The sequence below is a fragment of the Drosophila mauritiana genome, chromosome X (assembly GCF_004382145.1).
Source record: "Drosophila mauritiana strain mau12 chromosome X, ASM438214v1, whole genome shotgun sequence".
Taxonomy (NCBI): Eukaryota; Metazoa; Arthropoda; class Insecta; order Diptera; family Drosophilidae; genus Drosophila; species Drosophila mauritiana.
Genome location: NC_046672.1, coordinates 860,495 through 877,243, shown reverse-complemented (window position 1 = coordinate 877,243; position 16,749 = coordinate 860,495). Strand labels below are relative to the sequence as shown.

Here is a 16,749-nt window from a genome sequence, read left to right as displayed (position 1 = left end):
TTGGGGTTTTAACATACACTACTTCTGTGCCGACTTTAAGTTGGGAGTTGTTTTAGTTGCTTTAAGAATGGACAGGCCTACCCATTGGGTAAATAGGCTCGGACCATGAACTCCTTCCACAGCCGCAAAATCAACGCTCCGCTTTTTTTGGGTGGAGAGAGTGTTTAGGCTCCTAGTTCCCCGTCGCTTAACTTTGTGGTTTTCTTGAAGTTTCATTGTTCCGGGCAGTTCTTCAAGGGTTTCCCGCCCCTTTTCCAACTTCCTTACTCCGTTTTTCCGGCTGTCTGTCTTCGTTTTCTTTGGCTTTTTGTTTGCCCTTGTCTGCTTCGGCTGTCCGTCCGACTGTCTACTGTCCCTCCGGTTCGTTTGTTCGTTTGTTGGTCTGTCTGCTCCGCCTGTCGCAAAGCCATAAATCTTGAGCCTAGTCCGCAAACACAGCGTGCGGTCTTCCTTTTCGGATCCTGTATTCTGCGCCCCTGCTCCTGCCCCGAAATGTATGCAAAGCTTTTTGCTTTATGGGGCTTCCCCCATAAATAAAATAAATAATATGCGACAAGTTTGGCCGGCCGCATGCGAACAATTTAAATTGTAATGTGCCCCCAAAACCGAGAAAGAAAATGGCAATAGAAAACGCCAATGCAAATGCTCCATATACATAGTTCCACACGGTTCCAAATGGCGTGTGTGTTTTGTAGAGGCGATAATGAACTCGACACACGTGCCAAAGGGGAAAAGCGGAAAAATGCAGTGCTCGATGCGGTTGCGGTTACCTCTTTGCGCTCCCTCCCTCTCGCTACCCCTCTCTGCGTCTCTATTTTGCTCTCGCTCACTCGCTGTCTCTGTCTCACTTGCTATTGTCGCATTGCCGTTTGAAAAACTGTGGGGGAAAACTCCACTGCATCGCATTTGTGGCCGCCATAATGGTGGCAAATCGGGGAACGGGCCCCGCGATTACTGGTTGGCTCAATTCGAGGCGAAGGCGAAGCGCGTGCATAATGGCAATTTGAGTAATGGTGCCAAATATGCGGACATTTCATTGTTTGCCAAACCAGCGGGTCGTTGAATTGGGATCATAGGTTAGGTGCGTCAATTTAAGCAAGGTGTCAATTAAGAAGCGGCCATATTGCTTGAAATACAACAAAAATTAGATAAAAATGCAAGCGAAGAACAGAAAGTCCAAGTAATCCTGCAATAGGCAAGAGCGGAACTTTAATCGAATGGATCCCAATCAGAACGGCAAACAAAAACTCCTCTTGTGGTCGTCCAACCAAACTTCTTCGGTTCAAAAACTTTCAAGTGGAACCAGGCAAAAGATTGCCAAAGGTCTCTCAAGGGTACAGTCATGGCTGAAAAATAAGGACGATGTCCTTTCGGCTGAGAGCCAGCACTCGAGCGATCGATTTGGTTGGTTTTCAAGTGGAGTGTCGTACAAAATCGTCATAAGTTAAATTAAATTGACCATCACAGTGGGTTTGAAACCCCAAGTCCAGAGTGACCAGAGTGTGACCAGCTAATGCCAGGGTGACCAATGTCAATGGCCTAGCCAAATGTTTGAAAATAATGAAACATGCCTGCATACCAAAAGTTGTCTCCGTGTGGGTTTTAATATGGCCTTCTCTTTTGGACAAGCAGCGTCGGAATAAGATCATTGTATGCCCAAAGTGCTCGTTAGCCAACGTGAAATGCCTGCGTGGCAACAAATAAGCTCAGCCCGCATGGCTTTCCTTCGAGAATTTCCCCCAATTTGCCCTCTTTTCTGCCATTTGCCTCTCCCTTGTGTGCGTGTGAAATAATGTTTTTATAAGTCACCTTTATGTAATGACAATGGGGAATCATTAAATGTCTATTTGAGCATTTTGTGCTCCCTTTCCTCATCCTCCACTTCTACTTTACCGCCATTTCTGGCAGGACATCCTGTGACAGTGTAATTATAAGATAGGGGCCAAGGCCAGAATGTATGCCACGGTTTTTTGATTGAAGGCAAGGCACATGTAGGGGATGTGGAAAGCTGAGAGGAAGGTCGGCCAGAATTTATCTATTCATGCTGGCCCCCCACACTTGCTCTCTCGAGAGATATCCTTAAGTCCTTAGTTCACTTTTTAGCTCCAGCTGCGAAAGTGAAACCAAAACTACACAGAAAAGCGACGTAAAGTAGCCAAGAACAGAGAAGACTATTTCCAAACAACAACAGAGAGAGAGAAAAAGGGTTGCCACCCTCACCCCAAGAAAAGTGCGTGTCCGTCAGGGAATTTCCCTTCAATTAGGATTAATACACAAGATACGAAAAGAACGAAAAATACGAGTGGAATAGGGAAAAGCCAGTCAAAAAAAGTAACTAGGGTAATGTGTTTCATATGTGTGGGTGTGTGGCTTTTTATGGTATAGTATGGTATGGTATGGTATGGGAAAGAGTGAACAATCCTTTTTATCCCCGTACCCGGGAATGTAGCACAATTGAGGCATTATTAGTGAAAAAGTTTTACATTTCGGACAGCTAGGGAAATGGGAAAACTCAGAATGGAAGTCTTGGCCAGAAAAGTCAAACCTTTTCGGCCCTTTCCCTTGATTATGATGAGGGGCTGACGCGATCCAGAATTCTCTGTCAGCTTCTGTTTTCCTCGGGCTTAAATTGCTAAAAAGTACAATTTATCACAATTGCCAATTGGATGACTTCTCTCGGGCTGTTTCCGTTTCTCCGACAATAACTTGACCGACTTTCGGACCTCCTACGCCAGTTTTCGCAAATTGCCTCACCTCTGTCGGTCGTCAGGATGACTCTTTCTGTTTATTTTTAGAGATTGGGTCACTGGAAGTGCTCTTTTCGACAGTTTTGTGGTCGAGAATTTTTCGAAAACTTTTGTGCCTGTGTAAGTAAGTTGGGCACAATGATGGTTTGGTCGTCCTAGTTACTCTTAGCCTGGTTGGTACGTGTTGAGTGCCCATGAATAATCCATCGATGATGGACATAAACAATCGAAAGACATCTTTCAGGCCGTTTTTATATTTCCTATTTCGACCCTTGTATATTTTATTTAGCTAGCACATATTTTACAGCTCGCTTTAATTCCTCCAAAACTAAGTTCTCACTGGGCACTTTCGAATGTTAATTCTTGGCACTTTTGCATTTAAAGTGCCGCCTGGCTCCCACTGAGATTGTGAATTTTGAGTGGGTGCGTCCAAATGGGTGTTTCCGCCAGACGTGGTCTGTTATGCAACACCTGTCGCTATCCCGATAACCGATAGCAATGACTCGCACACTTTGTTCCGACACTTGCGAAATATGCAAATTTAATAGGATTTTAATTTGGACGAGAAGCTCAGAGTCCTGCGCTTGTCCCTTGATTCTCGAGACTCGAGAACCTTAGAGAACCCAGGCGACAGGACGTCAACATGTCGTCATCGTCATTGTCATCGTCAAACTATTCAAAAAGAAACTGCTATTCCATCCGCTGCCATGGCTCCCCCCCTCGGCATCGCCCACGTTCTTTCCCATTTGCGTTGCACACTTTTGTGCTGCGGAACTACCAGGATTCGTGGGACTCGGGTTGTCCTTTTGTGCGGCACCATTCCCTTTCCGCCGCCACGCTGTATATTCATGTTCACGTGTAGATTTTATTAAACATATGAATTCATTAAATGTTCCTGAGCAGGGCAGGCTTACAGAAAAAGCGAGGGAAAAACGCCGGGAGAATTGTATGTAAATCGTCATCGCCGACCTCCTCGTTTGCCTCACCTGCATTGCTGGAGCGGCGGGTTAATGGGTTATGTGCCGTGATTTTCGAGCGACCAAAAGCAGCCAACTCGCCTTCCAATTCCTCTGCCAAACCTACTCAGACTTGGGACCTTTTGTTGATTTTTTATGTAGAGCGCAAATTGATTTGCCTTCGGAGGCAAACAGTAGTTTGGACCAAGAAGAATACGACAGTCGATAGAATTTATCAATAAGTGTGAGCTGCTGTACTCTGTAAGTTCGATGAAGACTTCAATTTTCTTTTTTGCACAAACAAAGGGTGCCTTAAATGGCAAAAAATATTCAGATGCGTATTGTATATATTGTAAGAGCTCTCTTGCGATACTGCACCAAAAAGAAAATTTATTCTGCTCTTGTTGCCTTTCTTTTTCTCGGTTATAATTGAATTTTTCCTCTGTTCTCTTGCAGGTGAGTCTTTTAACCACAAACACACTTTGTTCAGCTGCAATTGGGTATGTTTTACGTGATCTTTTTGGCGTAGTTTTAAGTACAAGTATAATATTAGTTCACCCGTCTCAGCTCCGTGACCTGCTCAGCATTTCCCTGTCCAAGGTTAGCACGGCTTTTGCGATAAAGGCGCGATGGTAGTGAACCTCCGTGAAGAGGGCGGGATACCGCTTATCTCCGCATTTTCGAAAGGCTATTGCCAGACCGCATACTTCTCCTTCGCTGATCAGGGGATCCCCGGAGTCCCCATAGCACAGCCCCTCTCCCTTCGTGGCTGAGGCGCAGGTCACGCCGCCCGAGATCTGGGGAAACCATTGACGACAGTTTTTCTCGGGTTCCACTTGAACACTCATAGATTTAAGGGGCTGGGTGATATGCATCAAATTCCAGCCTGCAAGCTCTTGCGGCGGTGCGAACGTGTTAAGAGGGGTCAATGGTCGCGAGCACAGGCCGATGTAGTTGATCTTGTGGGAATGCGTAACGGCCGCCTTGACCCTCAGCACGGCGATGTCGTTTCGCAGGGATAGGGGCGAAAACTTCGGGTGGCGCAGGAGTCCCGCCACTGGCTTGCCCCTGAACTCCCAGGCTATCCACCTGTAGCCCGCGCGCACTGACAGCTCCTCCGGCTTGGTATTCTTCTTGAAACAGTGAGCCACCGTTAAGACGTATCGGGCACTGAACAGCGATCCGGCCGCCAGGAACTGTGGACCGTAGATCTGCATCACATAGCCGTAGTTTTGCTGCTGCACCGGGATTCCCCGATGAAGGGCATCACCCCATCTGACTGCGATGGCAAGGAGGATAAGCTGCAGCGACTCCACTACAGCTGCCATCGTACATGAACTGGCCTAGAAGCTGAGCGGATGCGATCGGATATGGGGTAGAAGCGTAGCGATTTCCATTCGATACGGCTGCTGAAGCTCACTGTGCGAGGCTAATGCTATGCATATAATACGGGGAAAGTTGTGACTGGGTGGCATGAGTCGATACAGCGTGCTTTGGCAGAACTGTCACTATAGTCTGCCGAAATCCTAGTGCGGAATATTCGTACTCGGTGGCAAGGGTCCTTCAACGAGATAACATAATCCTGTCGTGCCTCTTGAGCCACAGATCCTGTTAGGCATAAAAAACACAAGTTAATATCGCAGGAGCAACCTTAAGCATGCCATGCTCCAATCACGCCGGCCTGTCAGTCCTCTCTAGCTTCCAGCCACCAGGATCCGCCATTCAGCCTTCAATCACGCCTCGCCCACCACCTCACCTCCTTTCAATCGCAATCCCAGTGCCACACCACTGCCCATGCCCTCTGTTATTGTTGTTCGCACACAATTAACACTCGAAATGTTTAACAGGCTTACAGTGAAGGGCTCAAGTGGCAGGCAGACGACGTCTGTTTGAGTGCGGTGGTTCTGTTTTGGGTGCCTTGGGTGGTAGGGTGGTTGCAAGCTGGTCATGCGTGGCCACATTCCCACATCCTCCCACGCCGAGGCGAACGAGCAACAACATGCCACTTAATTTCATTTCTTTTCATTTGAGCCCCACAGTGAGGCGCACAGTGAGGCAAAGCAGCCATCGATGGGTGTATACTCGTCGTGCCTCCTCGACTTTCTTTGCAATCCTGCATCCTGCATTTTGACACAGCTGCTTGATGTGGGGCAGGAACTTTACTGCCTTACCCGCTTTTTCTTAGCCAACTTATCGAATGCGTCAATGTCAAGAATGGTTTGAATTCAAACTAAACCTGATTAAAGTTCGATCTAAAGCATTCCTAGAAATGCTTTATCTTTGATTTCATTACTTTAAGAACTCGCTTCACTGTGCTTTTCCCTACCTTCGTTGTTTTTGTTTCCCGCCATGTGTTTTCCCTCTTCCGCCGTCTCATTTTTTCCGCTTGTCATAAAGCGGCGTGAATGTAATCAAGGCGGCTATTATTCTTAGATTTAAAGCGCAAATGAAAACGCCCCAGTCGAGAGCTCGCTTGCCTTTCTCTGCTCGGCTTTCTGGGCGCCCCTTGCCCCGCCCTTGCCACCATCGCATCCCTTTGCTCCTTGGGTTCAATACAAACAATGGACCACGTATGTGGCATATGCGTGTCTTCCTCTGTGAGGGCAGCAGGAATAAAAAAGCAAACGCGTTGTGGCATACAAAAGCCTCATTGTTCGACTCGCCGCCAAAATGCTGCCGAAAAGCTGGCGGAGATGGAGAACGGAGCTGGAACATATATGTACGTAAGTGTCGTGCTTAAATATGCAAGTCTATTGTGTGAAGACCCCCTCGTTTCTCCTTCTTTGGGGCCGCACACATTTTTAAGTAACTTTCAGGCCCGCATTCTACATTCCACAGTCCAGACCCCCCGTTCATATGCGCACTCACAATTCGTTATTCATTCGAGTGAGTGCCCTGATTTGTCATGCAAATTCAATTAGCAGGCCGCCGCTCACAAAGGAAAACCGCAGGCCCGAAAATTATGCAACAGTTAATCAGAAAAAGTGCAGTGCCACGGCTGCACCATCGCTTCCTTTTAAACCATCGCTCCCTTCTACACAGAGCGAAAAAAGTACTTGACACAAAGTACAAAAGTACAATGTCACAGGGGTAAATTATTTCATAGGGTTATCTTTTTTTCCTTTCATCAGACTCCCTTTATCAGACTCCCTTCCAAGTGAATCCCATTGAGTTATGAAACTGGTGAAAAGCCGAACAATAATTTCAAAACATTTTGGCTGCGCTCTTCGCTCAGTGTATGCGTACAGTTCACCTGACCTCCTGCTGTACGCCACGCTACCGAACTTTTTTAATCGATAATGGCCGCGCCACTTGAAAATGACGACGACGATGACGATGACGACGCCAGGCAGTCTGCGAGTCCTGTGCGGCTCTTCGCTCCTCTTTTTGCCACTTCCGGTCGGCGTTCCATCCCATTTCGGTTCGCTTCCTTGCCACATTTGCTTGGCTTCGGTTTGACTTTTGGCCTGTGTGGGTGTTGTTAGGTGGTGGATGGTGGGCAGTGGGCGCTGGTCAGTTGGCGGGACTGAACTGAAACGGAATGGGGCTGCCAAAGGCAAACAATTGCATGGTAATTCGCATGGGCCGTGAATGGTCGGTTGGTTCTCGTGCGGTGGTCACTGCGAAAAGCAGGAGCACGGTTCGTGAAATTGGCGTAATTCGGCTTCTTGGCCTCACATTTGGAAATCGCACCTCGAGTACGGATAATAGGAGTCGCAGGTCAGGGTCCCCAGAAATATTTTAGATACTGGGTATCCCATCCCATACGTTAGCAGCAGCTTTTGTTGCCATGGAAGTGTTACTTTTCTGTCTGTGTCTCCGCCTTAACGCCGCAAAAGCCACTCGAAACATGCTTGCACCGACCGCAGCCCGCGTGCGGCGGTTCCGCGACCCTCTCTTCCCGTGCCCATGGCCCCGGCCAGCTCTTTTTTCGACCACGCACTATTCCCCTCCTGCGCTGCCCGGTTGCCATGTGGGCAAACAGAATTATTGAGGCGCGTTGACCAAAATGTTGCGCCAATGCCGAGCTGAGCTGCTGCGGTTCTGAGTCTTGCATTTCCGGCTTTTTGGTCCTTCCGGTCCGTGCTACTTCATCCCATTTTGTTATTAAAATGGGTATACTATATTCGTTTGAAAGAGTGCAACAGAAAGACAGAGTTCATCAACCGATTCTAGGGATCTAGTGGGGCTCTTCTGCAACATCGAGTTTCTCTCATTTCCTTTAGCTAAGTAACGGGTATCTAGTAGTCGAGACACTCGACGAAAGCGTGCTCCTGCTGTCAGCTGTTTATATACTATACGGTATACTGCTGTTAAGAAGAACATGTAGTCCTAAGGATTATAATAATGGGAGTAGTCACCTCTCCTTGTAGCACAATCGATAATTTCCAAATTAGATCAATAATTTCCATTGTCATTGCAAGTGAGCCGAAATATCCTTCACTATATGCCAGCTTTTAAAACTTGTTAAAATCTGGATTTTGGCGCTCCTTTGATGGCCATTCGATCTCTAGTCGTTGCCTTGGGCGATTTTAGCAGAATGAGCAACTACCAATTTGCCATCCTGCCACTGTCAACAGCCGCATATTGCTGCTGCTGTAGACCGAATTTTTGCCTTTTGCCGCTTTTTCATCGCTGTGAGCCAACTTTTGACTGCTCAAGCAGCAAATCATATTGCTCAACAGCCGTCCCTCACACGCAGGCAGGGGAAACTTTGTCAACAATGTTGAATAATTAAAATGCTCCCTCGGCATCAAGTCTGTGCAAAGAACCAGGAGCTTCAGCTCCGGTTTATGCACACGAAGAAAAACTCGGCTAAAGTCTGCTGTAGCTTTTCAATTTGCATTGTTTTTGATCGGCTTAACACAATATGTAGTACGGAATTTGTTAAGCTACTTAGCACACTAAAAGTGACTTCATTTTATAACTTTCCTAGAGGCCAAACTCTATTTCTAGTCTTTCTGAATTTTTAAAATGGATTCATTTCAGGAACAGCCTAGTTTCACCCAGTGCACATCGTTGTGAGCTGACAGCTCGCCGAAAAGCCGGAGCGACCCAGAGTCGAGTCCTCAGCCTGGTGGCAGGGCTCATCAGCAATTCTCAATTGCTATTATAATATTTTTCCCTATGTTCCCGGCCCGCCGTCTTGGCGTTCCCCCACCCTTTGTGTGCGAGCTAGCGAGCCTGGCGAACACCTGATACAATGATAAAAGGGCCAAGAGCCATTGCCCACACTCCCCAGGTCCGCGTCCCAGCCCCTATCCCCTGTCCCCTTATCCTGGCCGAGACTCGGGACTCGCTTAATGCGCAGTCCCCGTGCACCGCTGAAGTTTGTCGGGCTCAAAATTCATCAACTTTGTTGCATAATATTTCAATAAAGAGCATTGGGGCTGGAGGAGGCTGTTGTGCTGGTGTCATAAAATTAAAGCATACTTTGCAGCGCCGCCAGACTGCAAGCTCTTCCAGATCCGAATAGTGCACTGGGGAGTGTTTTAGGTGGCAGGCCAGGCCGGGACGGGCCAAAAAGTGCTCCATAGAAAACATATTGTGGAATTTGTCAACATTCCTGAGGCGAAAGCGCCCCTCTGCTCCACAGGCGGCAAATTGGCTCGTAAATTAAATGAAGCGTTCTTTCGTCCTAATAGAATTTTCCATTTGCATTATAAAGCAGTGCAGCTGGGAGTGGTGGGCCTGTCACGACTGTTGATTAGGAAACTTTTTGGTGCCCTGCCGGAGCGATGGAACGTCAGTTTTAGCGTCCCCGAGGCAACTGTACATTGTGGGGATTGCGATTTTCTCAGGTCGCCCTAGGAGGTCAACTTGTGTAGTACCGGTGTAGTTGTTTAGTAGCCTGGCCGGCTTGACTATGTTTTTATTTCATATGTATATTCAGCTTTAACGAGTTTGATGCATCTTTAATTTTATGTCCTATCGATATCCCGCCATCTCGATCCTGTGGTCCTGCAGCCTGTGCTTTATGGAGATTTCGCGGGCCGTGTCCAGCCAGAGGGAGCTTCTGTATAATTTTGTATAATTTTAATCCAATTAAACTTAATTAACTTGTGTGCAGCTGAACGTAACTGTAAACCAGCCGGCCATTTTGGTGGCGCCCACTGTTATGCCGGGTCGTGGGCCTCGTATCCGGAGTCGTAATTATTACCACTTACGGCTAAATACTCAAGTTTCCTTCTTTTTGCCCCAGCTCATGGGCGAGAAAGTTCAAGGAGTGTGTGTGGCGGCCACACAAATTCCCGTATCATGCAACCGCAGCAACAACGAGAACAACAGGAGTGAAAAGTTTTGGCCAAATTCCGAGGGGTGGATGGATAAACTTTTCGCCTTTATATCACCACCCACCTTGCCTTGCCACTTTGCCTAGCGTTGTTGTTTAGCTTTCGCCGCTTTTGCTTCTGGCTGCGCTGGCTACTTATAGACGCATCAAACTTATGTTTCACCTTCTGCCGGGGCATAAATCTTTGTTATGCGCCAAAAATCGCGCACGGCGGTTCAAACGAGCTACAAAATCTCATTCGCTTATGCCGCGGCCGCGTAATTATTTCCGACCTTTTTTCCACAACTCGCTCTCTCAACTTCCGCTTTTCTTTTACACTCTTTTAATTTTTTTGGGTTTTCGAAAAGTTGGCCAGGCCTGTGATGTGCATTTCATTTGCTGCTTTTAATTAAGGCCGGTTGCGGACGGAAAGGCCGCCCCTACGTACACTGAAAAAAGGCACCGAGGCACTTGAGTTTGCTTACACGTTTGCCACTCACTTTCCAATCAGTTTACTATTTATGACCCTTGCGTGGGCTGTGATTAATCAGGGACTGAGAATGGGGGCCGTGTTAGTTGTACCATTTGTATTCCAAGTAAATCAATGATTTACCCCTCTTTCGCATCAATCAAACAGCGGCAATTGCCTTGACATTAGCCATAAATTACGTAAATAAAGCGTTCCGGGAATACGAAATCAGAACCTCGGTCTGCAGCCAATGAACCGCATAACAAACTGTAAACGGTTTCCGGTTGCCTCCCCTGCAAATTAAATAATACCGTATCCCGGATCGCAAAAAGGAGTAAAGGATCGGGGCCGGCATGGTAAGGAAATCTAAGCCAAATGCGGTTGTTTTTGCCTTTGGCGGTGTCAGACAGTGAAATATTTGTCGATAACTATTAGCAAGTGGTGCATGAAATGCGATAACATTAATTAGCCGGGCCAACGAACCACAAGTGGTGACCCCGATCCCCCAGTTCCGTCCATTCAACGTGGTTGAATACACGGCATATGCATAGCAATAGAGTCTCGCTTCGGGTATTTAATTGCCAGCCATGGCTTTAGTAATAATAATAACAACGATAGATTCCCGGCCTCCTAATTAATGGCGGGAATATAAGCCTTATAATGTTCCATCCCGATAGGGATAGATGGTGAACATTTCAAGGAAATAAATCTCAAACCCCACATACGTACATAGGTATGGATGTTGGGATTTTCATGCAATGCGTAAATGCAGAACAAGCTGGATAGCATATTCAAGTTGGCATAGTCAAAAATCTTCTTTGAGCTTTTCCTTTTTCTCGGGCTTAATATAAAAGCAACAAAATCTTAGGAAAATGCGACTTACGCATACCCACACACACACATCTACACACACAAATGTGCGCGAGTGTGAGTGAGTGACACAAATACGAGACGACAGATGCCACTTAGAGGAGCAGAAGCGAGGAAAGGAAGTAAAGTGAGGAGGCGAATAAGAGGACGGCCATGTTGGCAACCATGTCAACACTTATCTTTATGAGTTTCCGCTTTCTGTAAAGTCATTGACATGTATTTTTCCTTTCTTCTGCCGCCTTTTGATACTAAGCAGCCGTTTGGCACTTTGGGCGTACCGCATACAATAATCTGCAGATACAGATTTGATACCACTTATTCAGCTGCCCAAAAGTACATTTGATACGGAGTCCGCTAAATAAATAGCCATTGTCCTTGCTTCGCCTTCCGATACAAAATCCTAGGCATTCGAGGGTCCCAAATAACGTTCACATTCTGTAGTGAGTATTTCGTAGTCGGTTTACTCGACCAAACCTTATTTTGGATATTTTTTGCTGCGCCTATTTCAACATAAGTAAACTCAAAACTTGAGTACAGCGGGAACGAGGATGAAAGTCATGCCTGCGTGTTTATGTGCTTGCCGTGCTTCTGCGACTCTTGCGCAGTTTTCTACGAGTATCTGGGTCCTCGAAATCATTGGCATCTCTTAGGGCTCAGACTCGCCCCCAAACAAATTGCTGAAATCGCAAGTGTGCTTTTAGGCGTTAAATGCTATAAATTACTTTTCGAACGGCATAAATAAGAGTAAAGTCATTGGAATTGGCTAACTCCCACACACCCACGCCAGATGGCGTCTTCGCCGTCTCGTAATCAGCATATTTCGCTGTATGTGAGTGTCTGCGTGTGCATGTGTGCGTGGCTCCATAGCCATGTGTGCGTTTGATCCTGCCCTCGGGAGCCACTAAGTGATGATTTGCTTTGGGGCGTAACCTGAACACAGCACCTAGGGGCGGAATGCGTGGCGGATAAACTTTAATTTTATAGATGGACAACCAACTATACGTTTGCCAGTCGCAGAAGACGTTTCTAAGCTTTTCCCTCAGTCTGGACCCTATAGATCTGTGGCCAAGTATGCGCAAACTTCCATCTAATCGTAGGTCACCTTTTTAATGTCCCATTCGTCAATTGTAATTGGTAGTTTAGTTGGACACAAACCTAACCTTCCCTAGTCACTTGAGGGGCAGTACTTTCTTTTGCAGCTTTTTGGCGCCCAACGTGGGGCTCTGAATGTATGAATACTCGTAAATATATTTATTTTTATTATTTCGAAAACTCTGGGCGCAGCTGGTGCCCCTGCTTTCGCCTGCCGTTTTTATAGGGTCTGACAGCCTCTCACGCTTTTCACTTTTATTATCCTTCATGTGCGATTTCACACCTTCAATTGCAGAGAAGGCGGCGAGTGCAAGGAAGAACAGCTTGCCACACGTAGCAGCAAATCAAAATCTTGAATTTATTCCACATACGAAGCGCATGAATTTCAAATTACTGTGGGAACACCCACCTACGTCTACAGGAACACTGAGCCAGCTAACGCATACCTCTGACTTTAACCTCCTGCCTCGTGGACGTGTGCAACACGTTGTGTGGCAGCCACATCGCACAGGGTGCTGCTTCTACTGCTGCCACTCGTTTCCATCCCCATCTTGGCCAGGATAATGACTGCACTGTGGTCGTGCCTCAAAATGTTTAAAGCCCTCCACCTTTTGGTCTTATTTTTCACGAGTCTGAGCCTGAGTCTTAGTATAAGTGTAAAGCAGCAGTTATGGGACTCTTGCAGGGGCAAGAAGTCCAGAACCAAAGTGTGGTATCGAACATGAAAAAAACAAAGATAGCGAGAGAACGGGCCAATGAACGACTCATTTGAAATTCATGCGGCCACTCACTGGGTGCATAAAGCAATCAAATCAACCACATAACACCACACCACAAACTCACTCGCACATATACTTGGGGATTTTCATGCTCTCCTCGGAGGATTTTCCCTCTTGCCCGTTTCGACTTTTCCTGCTTTTTTCTTCGCCTTGTAGCATTTCTGTCGGTTTCATACACGTTTCATTCGTGTAAATAATAAATAAGCTAAGCTGACTTTTGTGGCGTGCAAAACGTTTTGCTCGTCCTTCGCGCACCTCCAGAACCCGGAGGATGTAGTGGCCTAAAGAGACGTGGCGAGGCTATCGATTCCAAATCTCAACCGAAGTCAAATACGACAAGCCTAAACAAAAGCGAAAGTTTGCCACTTGCTCAACCCTTTGCCAGTTGTTCACCCCCGGCTCTGCCTTCATTTGAAACCCTCCATCCATGATTTATGCATGACCCGGAGGCGCTCGACCCAAGTTGGGGTGTTGTGCCGGGGGGGTGCGGGGATAAAATGGACAGGTGCTGGGGGTTGATCGAAGCTGATTCATGCTTGCATGCGAATTGTCCATGCTGGATTCAATGGGGATGACCTGGAAGTGGGTTAACCAGCATTGCTTTGCATGGATTTGTTTTTTAGGCGTAACAAGTTCAACGTAATTTCTACTTGTGATGTATCTGCATTTAATGCTATACCAATTAGCAAACTTGCCACTTTTTACGGGGACCGTGGCGAATATAATCAGTTGCATGTCCAAATTCTCACGAATCCTTTGTCCGTGTCAAACCAATTAGTAAGTGCAACTAATGAAATAAAAACTAAAGAGAGCAGATTCTGCTTTGGTCAGCTGGGTGGAGAATTGGGTAAATTGGGGTGGAAAGGGCAGCAGAACCTGCACACAGCAATTTGACTTTTCCATCAATTATTTAGACACAGCAGCGAAAATAATAATGATGACGGAGGAGGGGAAGGAAATGGTCCTGATGGCGATGCAGATGCACGTTGGAGGAGCCGGCTTGGAGGGAAAAACGTGGTGGGTGAAACAACCGCTTCAACTATTGGCAGCTAATTAATTGAATTCTGTTCAATAACGTGTTGCAACTTTTCCCCGTCGAAAAGAAGGGCGAAAATGTGGGGTCAAGTTGCGTAACAAGTTTGGCGCATAAAGTCATTAAAGTTTTCTGATTCGATTTGGCGTCTTATCCCTCTCATCCGTTTCCCATTTTTTAATTCCTGGGCGCAAAACTTTCTAAGCTCCCGAATTAATGACGCCCCAACCAAACGATGTTATCGAAAAGGGGTTGCAAAACTTTGGCCATAATAATATTAATAACCTCGTTATATCTGGAATAGGACGAGCTCCCGTAGGCGTTTCGATTCGATTCCTCCGATTGGTGGCAGAAACCACTTGGAAATCGAATACTCAGCGGAAAACATTAAAAACACTGGCCTATTTCCCGAATTTCCCCCAAATGTATGCTGAGCCAGCGAAAATTCCTCGCATAAGGGGATTGGCAAAGGGTTTGTTTTACGGATGTGGGCTTGTGCCACTCTTATCAGTCAAAAACCAGGAACACTTACACTTACACCGTTAACTCCCACTTAAGGCGAGCAAAAGAAGATGCATAAATCCCGGCCTAGAACTTTGAAAACGGACCCATACGAAACGGGAAATGTTGAACTGAGGGAAAGCGCCATAAACATGTAGGAAATGCACTCTTTATTACTTGTTAATTGTGTTGCTTTCAAAGGAACTATACATCTACGCACTTACGTGCGTTTTTGAAATTGTCCATTTTACTGATGTAAGCCAAGTAAATTGGTTTTGAGTTATGTTTGATAGCATTAAAGGGGCAGGGGGTGAGGATACGTGGCGCTGTCACTACAGCTTAAGTTCGCCCCCTGCTTCCTCCTGTGCTCCATTAATTTAGCAACAGAAAGAGAAAACCAACGCACACAATCCCGCTTCATCCCCTTTTGATCCCCTTTTCAGTCAGTCCCTGCCACGCCCATTTGATTGGTCACGTGCCTTGCACGCCCCTGCCCCTCTCTCCTTCCGGCTTTTGGCTTCAATTCGTTGTGATTGCTTTGTATCGATTACAAAATGCATTACAACATTTGCCACATGATAAATAACACTTTGCAAACGGGTAGCACTGTTTCGGAAGGCGGTGGTTGGGGTGGGCGTGGTCGCACCTGAAATTAATGCTCTCGATACAGCAAGAGCGTTGTCAAAGGAGCAGTTCTTTAAGCAATAACCATCTAGTAATGCCTTATTTCAATAAGGTGTGGTGGTCACTCCATCCAAAATGTCTCCAGATTAGCTATTTCTGGGTTTCGTATGCATTGCAGTTCTGAGAGATGCGAGCCATGAGTTTGCTGTCTGTCTACCCCAGCTGGCTATTCTTCCTTTTGACTTTATGCACTGCAGGTCCAATTACTTTTAATGGCTCTTCTTTGCTTTGATATGCGCAGATCTGGTTCAGTGCGACCATGCGACATTTATAAAATGTGAAAGGCAAAAACGCAACTACCCCACCGAGGAGCCCGCTTAACCCCAAGGGGACGTTGCAAGGACATTTCCTCGCACTGGCCTGGCTCGCCCCCTCAATTGCTGTTCCTCGAAGGAAATAAAATGCAATTGCGTGATTATTGAACGATTTGTATCAATTCACAAAGGCAACGGTTTGGGGCCGGCGAAAAACTGCCGTTTCCCTCAAATGTTTATTTATGCATTTCACTTGCTTATGTTATTACAAGTCTTCCCGGGGTTTTGCGGACTAGGGGAATGATTGTTGATATCAGTATCCGTCCATATGTACGAGTATGCGCGTGTATCTATGTGTGTCCCCATGTTCACCCCCGTCAACCTGCTTTCCCGAATCCGAAGTTGAACTTGTGGGAAGTACAAACCTCACGGGACGATTGCAGCTCAAGACATTTGTCGCAACGTGCGAAAACTTTTGCCGTACAAGTGTCGTTTCCCCCTTTCAAAAGCTTGTTAGCTTCTGAAGTTTATTAAAGTGGCATAAAAGTGTCATTGGCGTCTAATGGCCAACGATTAGCTGGAAAGGAACCCAATCCCAAATGGCCCGGAATTACCCGAAAACTGAGCTCAATCCGCACCGAACGGACCCATCTCAATATCTCTTTCGAAAATGTCTTAATTGAAAGAAGGCAACAACTTAAAGAGTCGAATGCCATTTCTCGAGCATTTGAGCAATTCTGCTGTTTCAATTTCTGAAAACTGTAATCGAGCTCACGCTTTTGTTCAAATGGCATAGGAGTCTAGATGCTTTTGTAAAACTGCAGAGCTGCGTTGGGGTTAGAATATCTTATTATGGAAATTGTTTTGCATTAACTTGAATTCCTACAAGCTCTAGCACATGCTCTCCTCCACACTGCAACTTATCGATACTAAACATGCCTTCTTTAATGGGTCGAGAAGAAAAGTTTTCCCGCTCGTCTTGGGGGAAAACTTATTGAAAAGTCATAAAAAGCATAAAATACAAAAATGGCTTGTGGTGTGGAGCAGCCAAGAGTCTAAACCACCGACATGAACTGGAGGAGCCACGAAATTG

General features: G+C 46.4%; 2 protein-coding genes across 11 annotated transcripts in view; one reads left to right on the top strand and one right to left on the bottom strand.

The window, feature by feature from the left end:
• Positions 1–16,749, top strand: part of LOC117146349 (uncharacterized protein CG43867) — an 84,658-nt gene that overhangs the window by 25,739 nt on the left and 42,170 nt on the right. The gene's annotated exons all lie outside the window — the stretch shown is intronic.
• On the bottom strand, positions 3,554–5,050 carry LOC117146356 (seminase). The gene has a single exon (XM_033312507.1). The coding sequence runs from the start codon at positions 5,029–5,031 to the stop codon at positions 4,267–4,269; it is 765 nt and encodes a 254-aa protein (XP_033168398.1). The 5' UTR covers positions 5,032–5,050; the 3' UTR covers positions 3,554–4,266.

Coding starts and splice junctions, on each gene's coding strand:
- LOC117146356 (XM_033312507.1), bottom strand. CDS start 5,031: ATGGCAGCTGTAGTGGAGTCGCTGCAGCTTATCCTCCTTGCCATCGCA.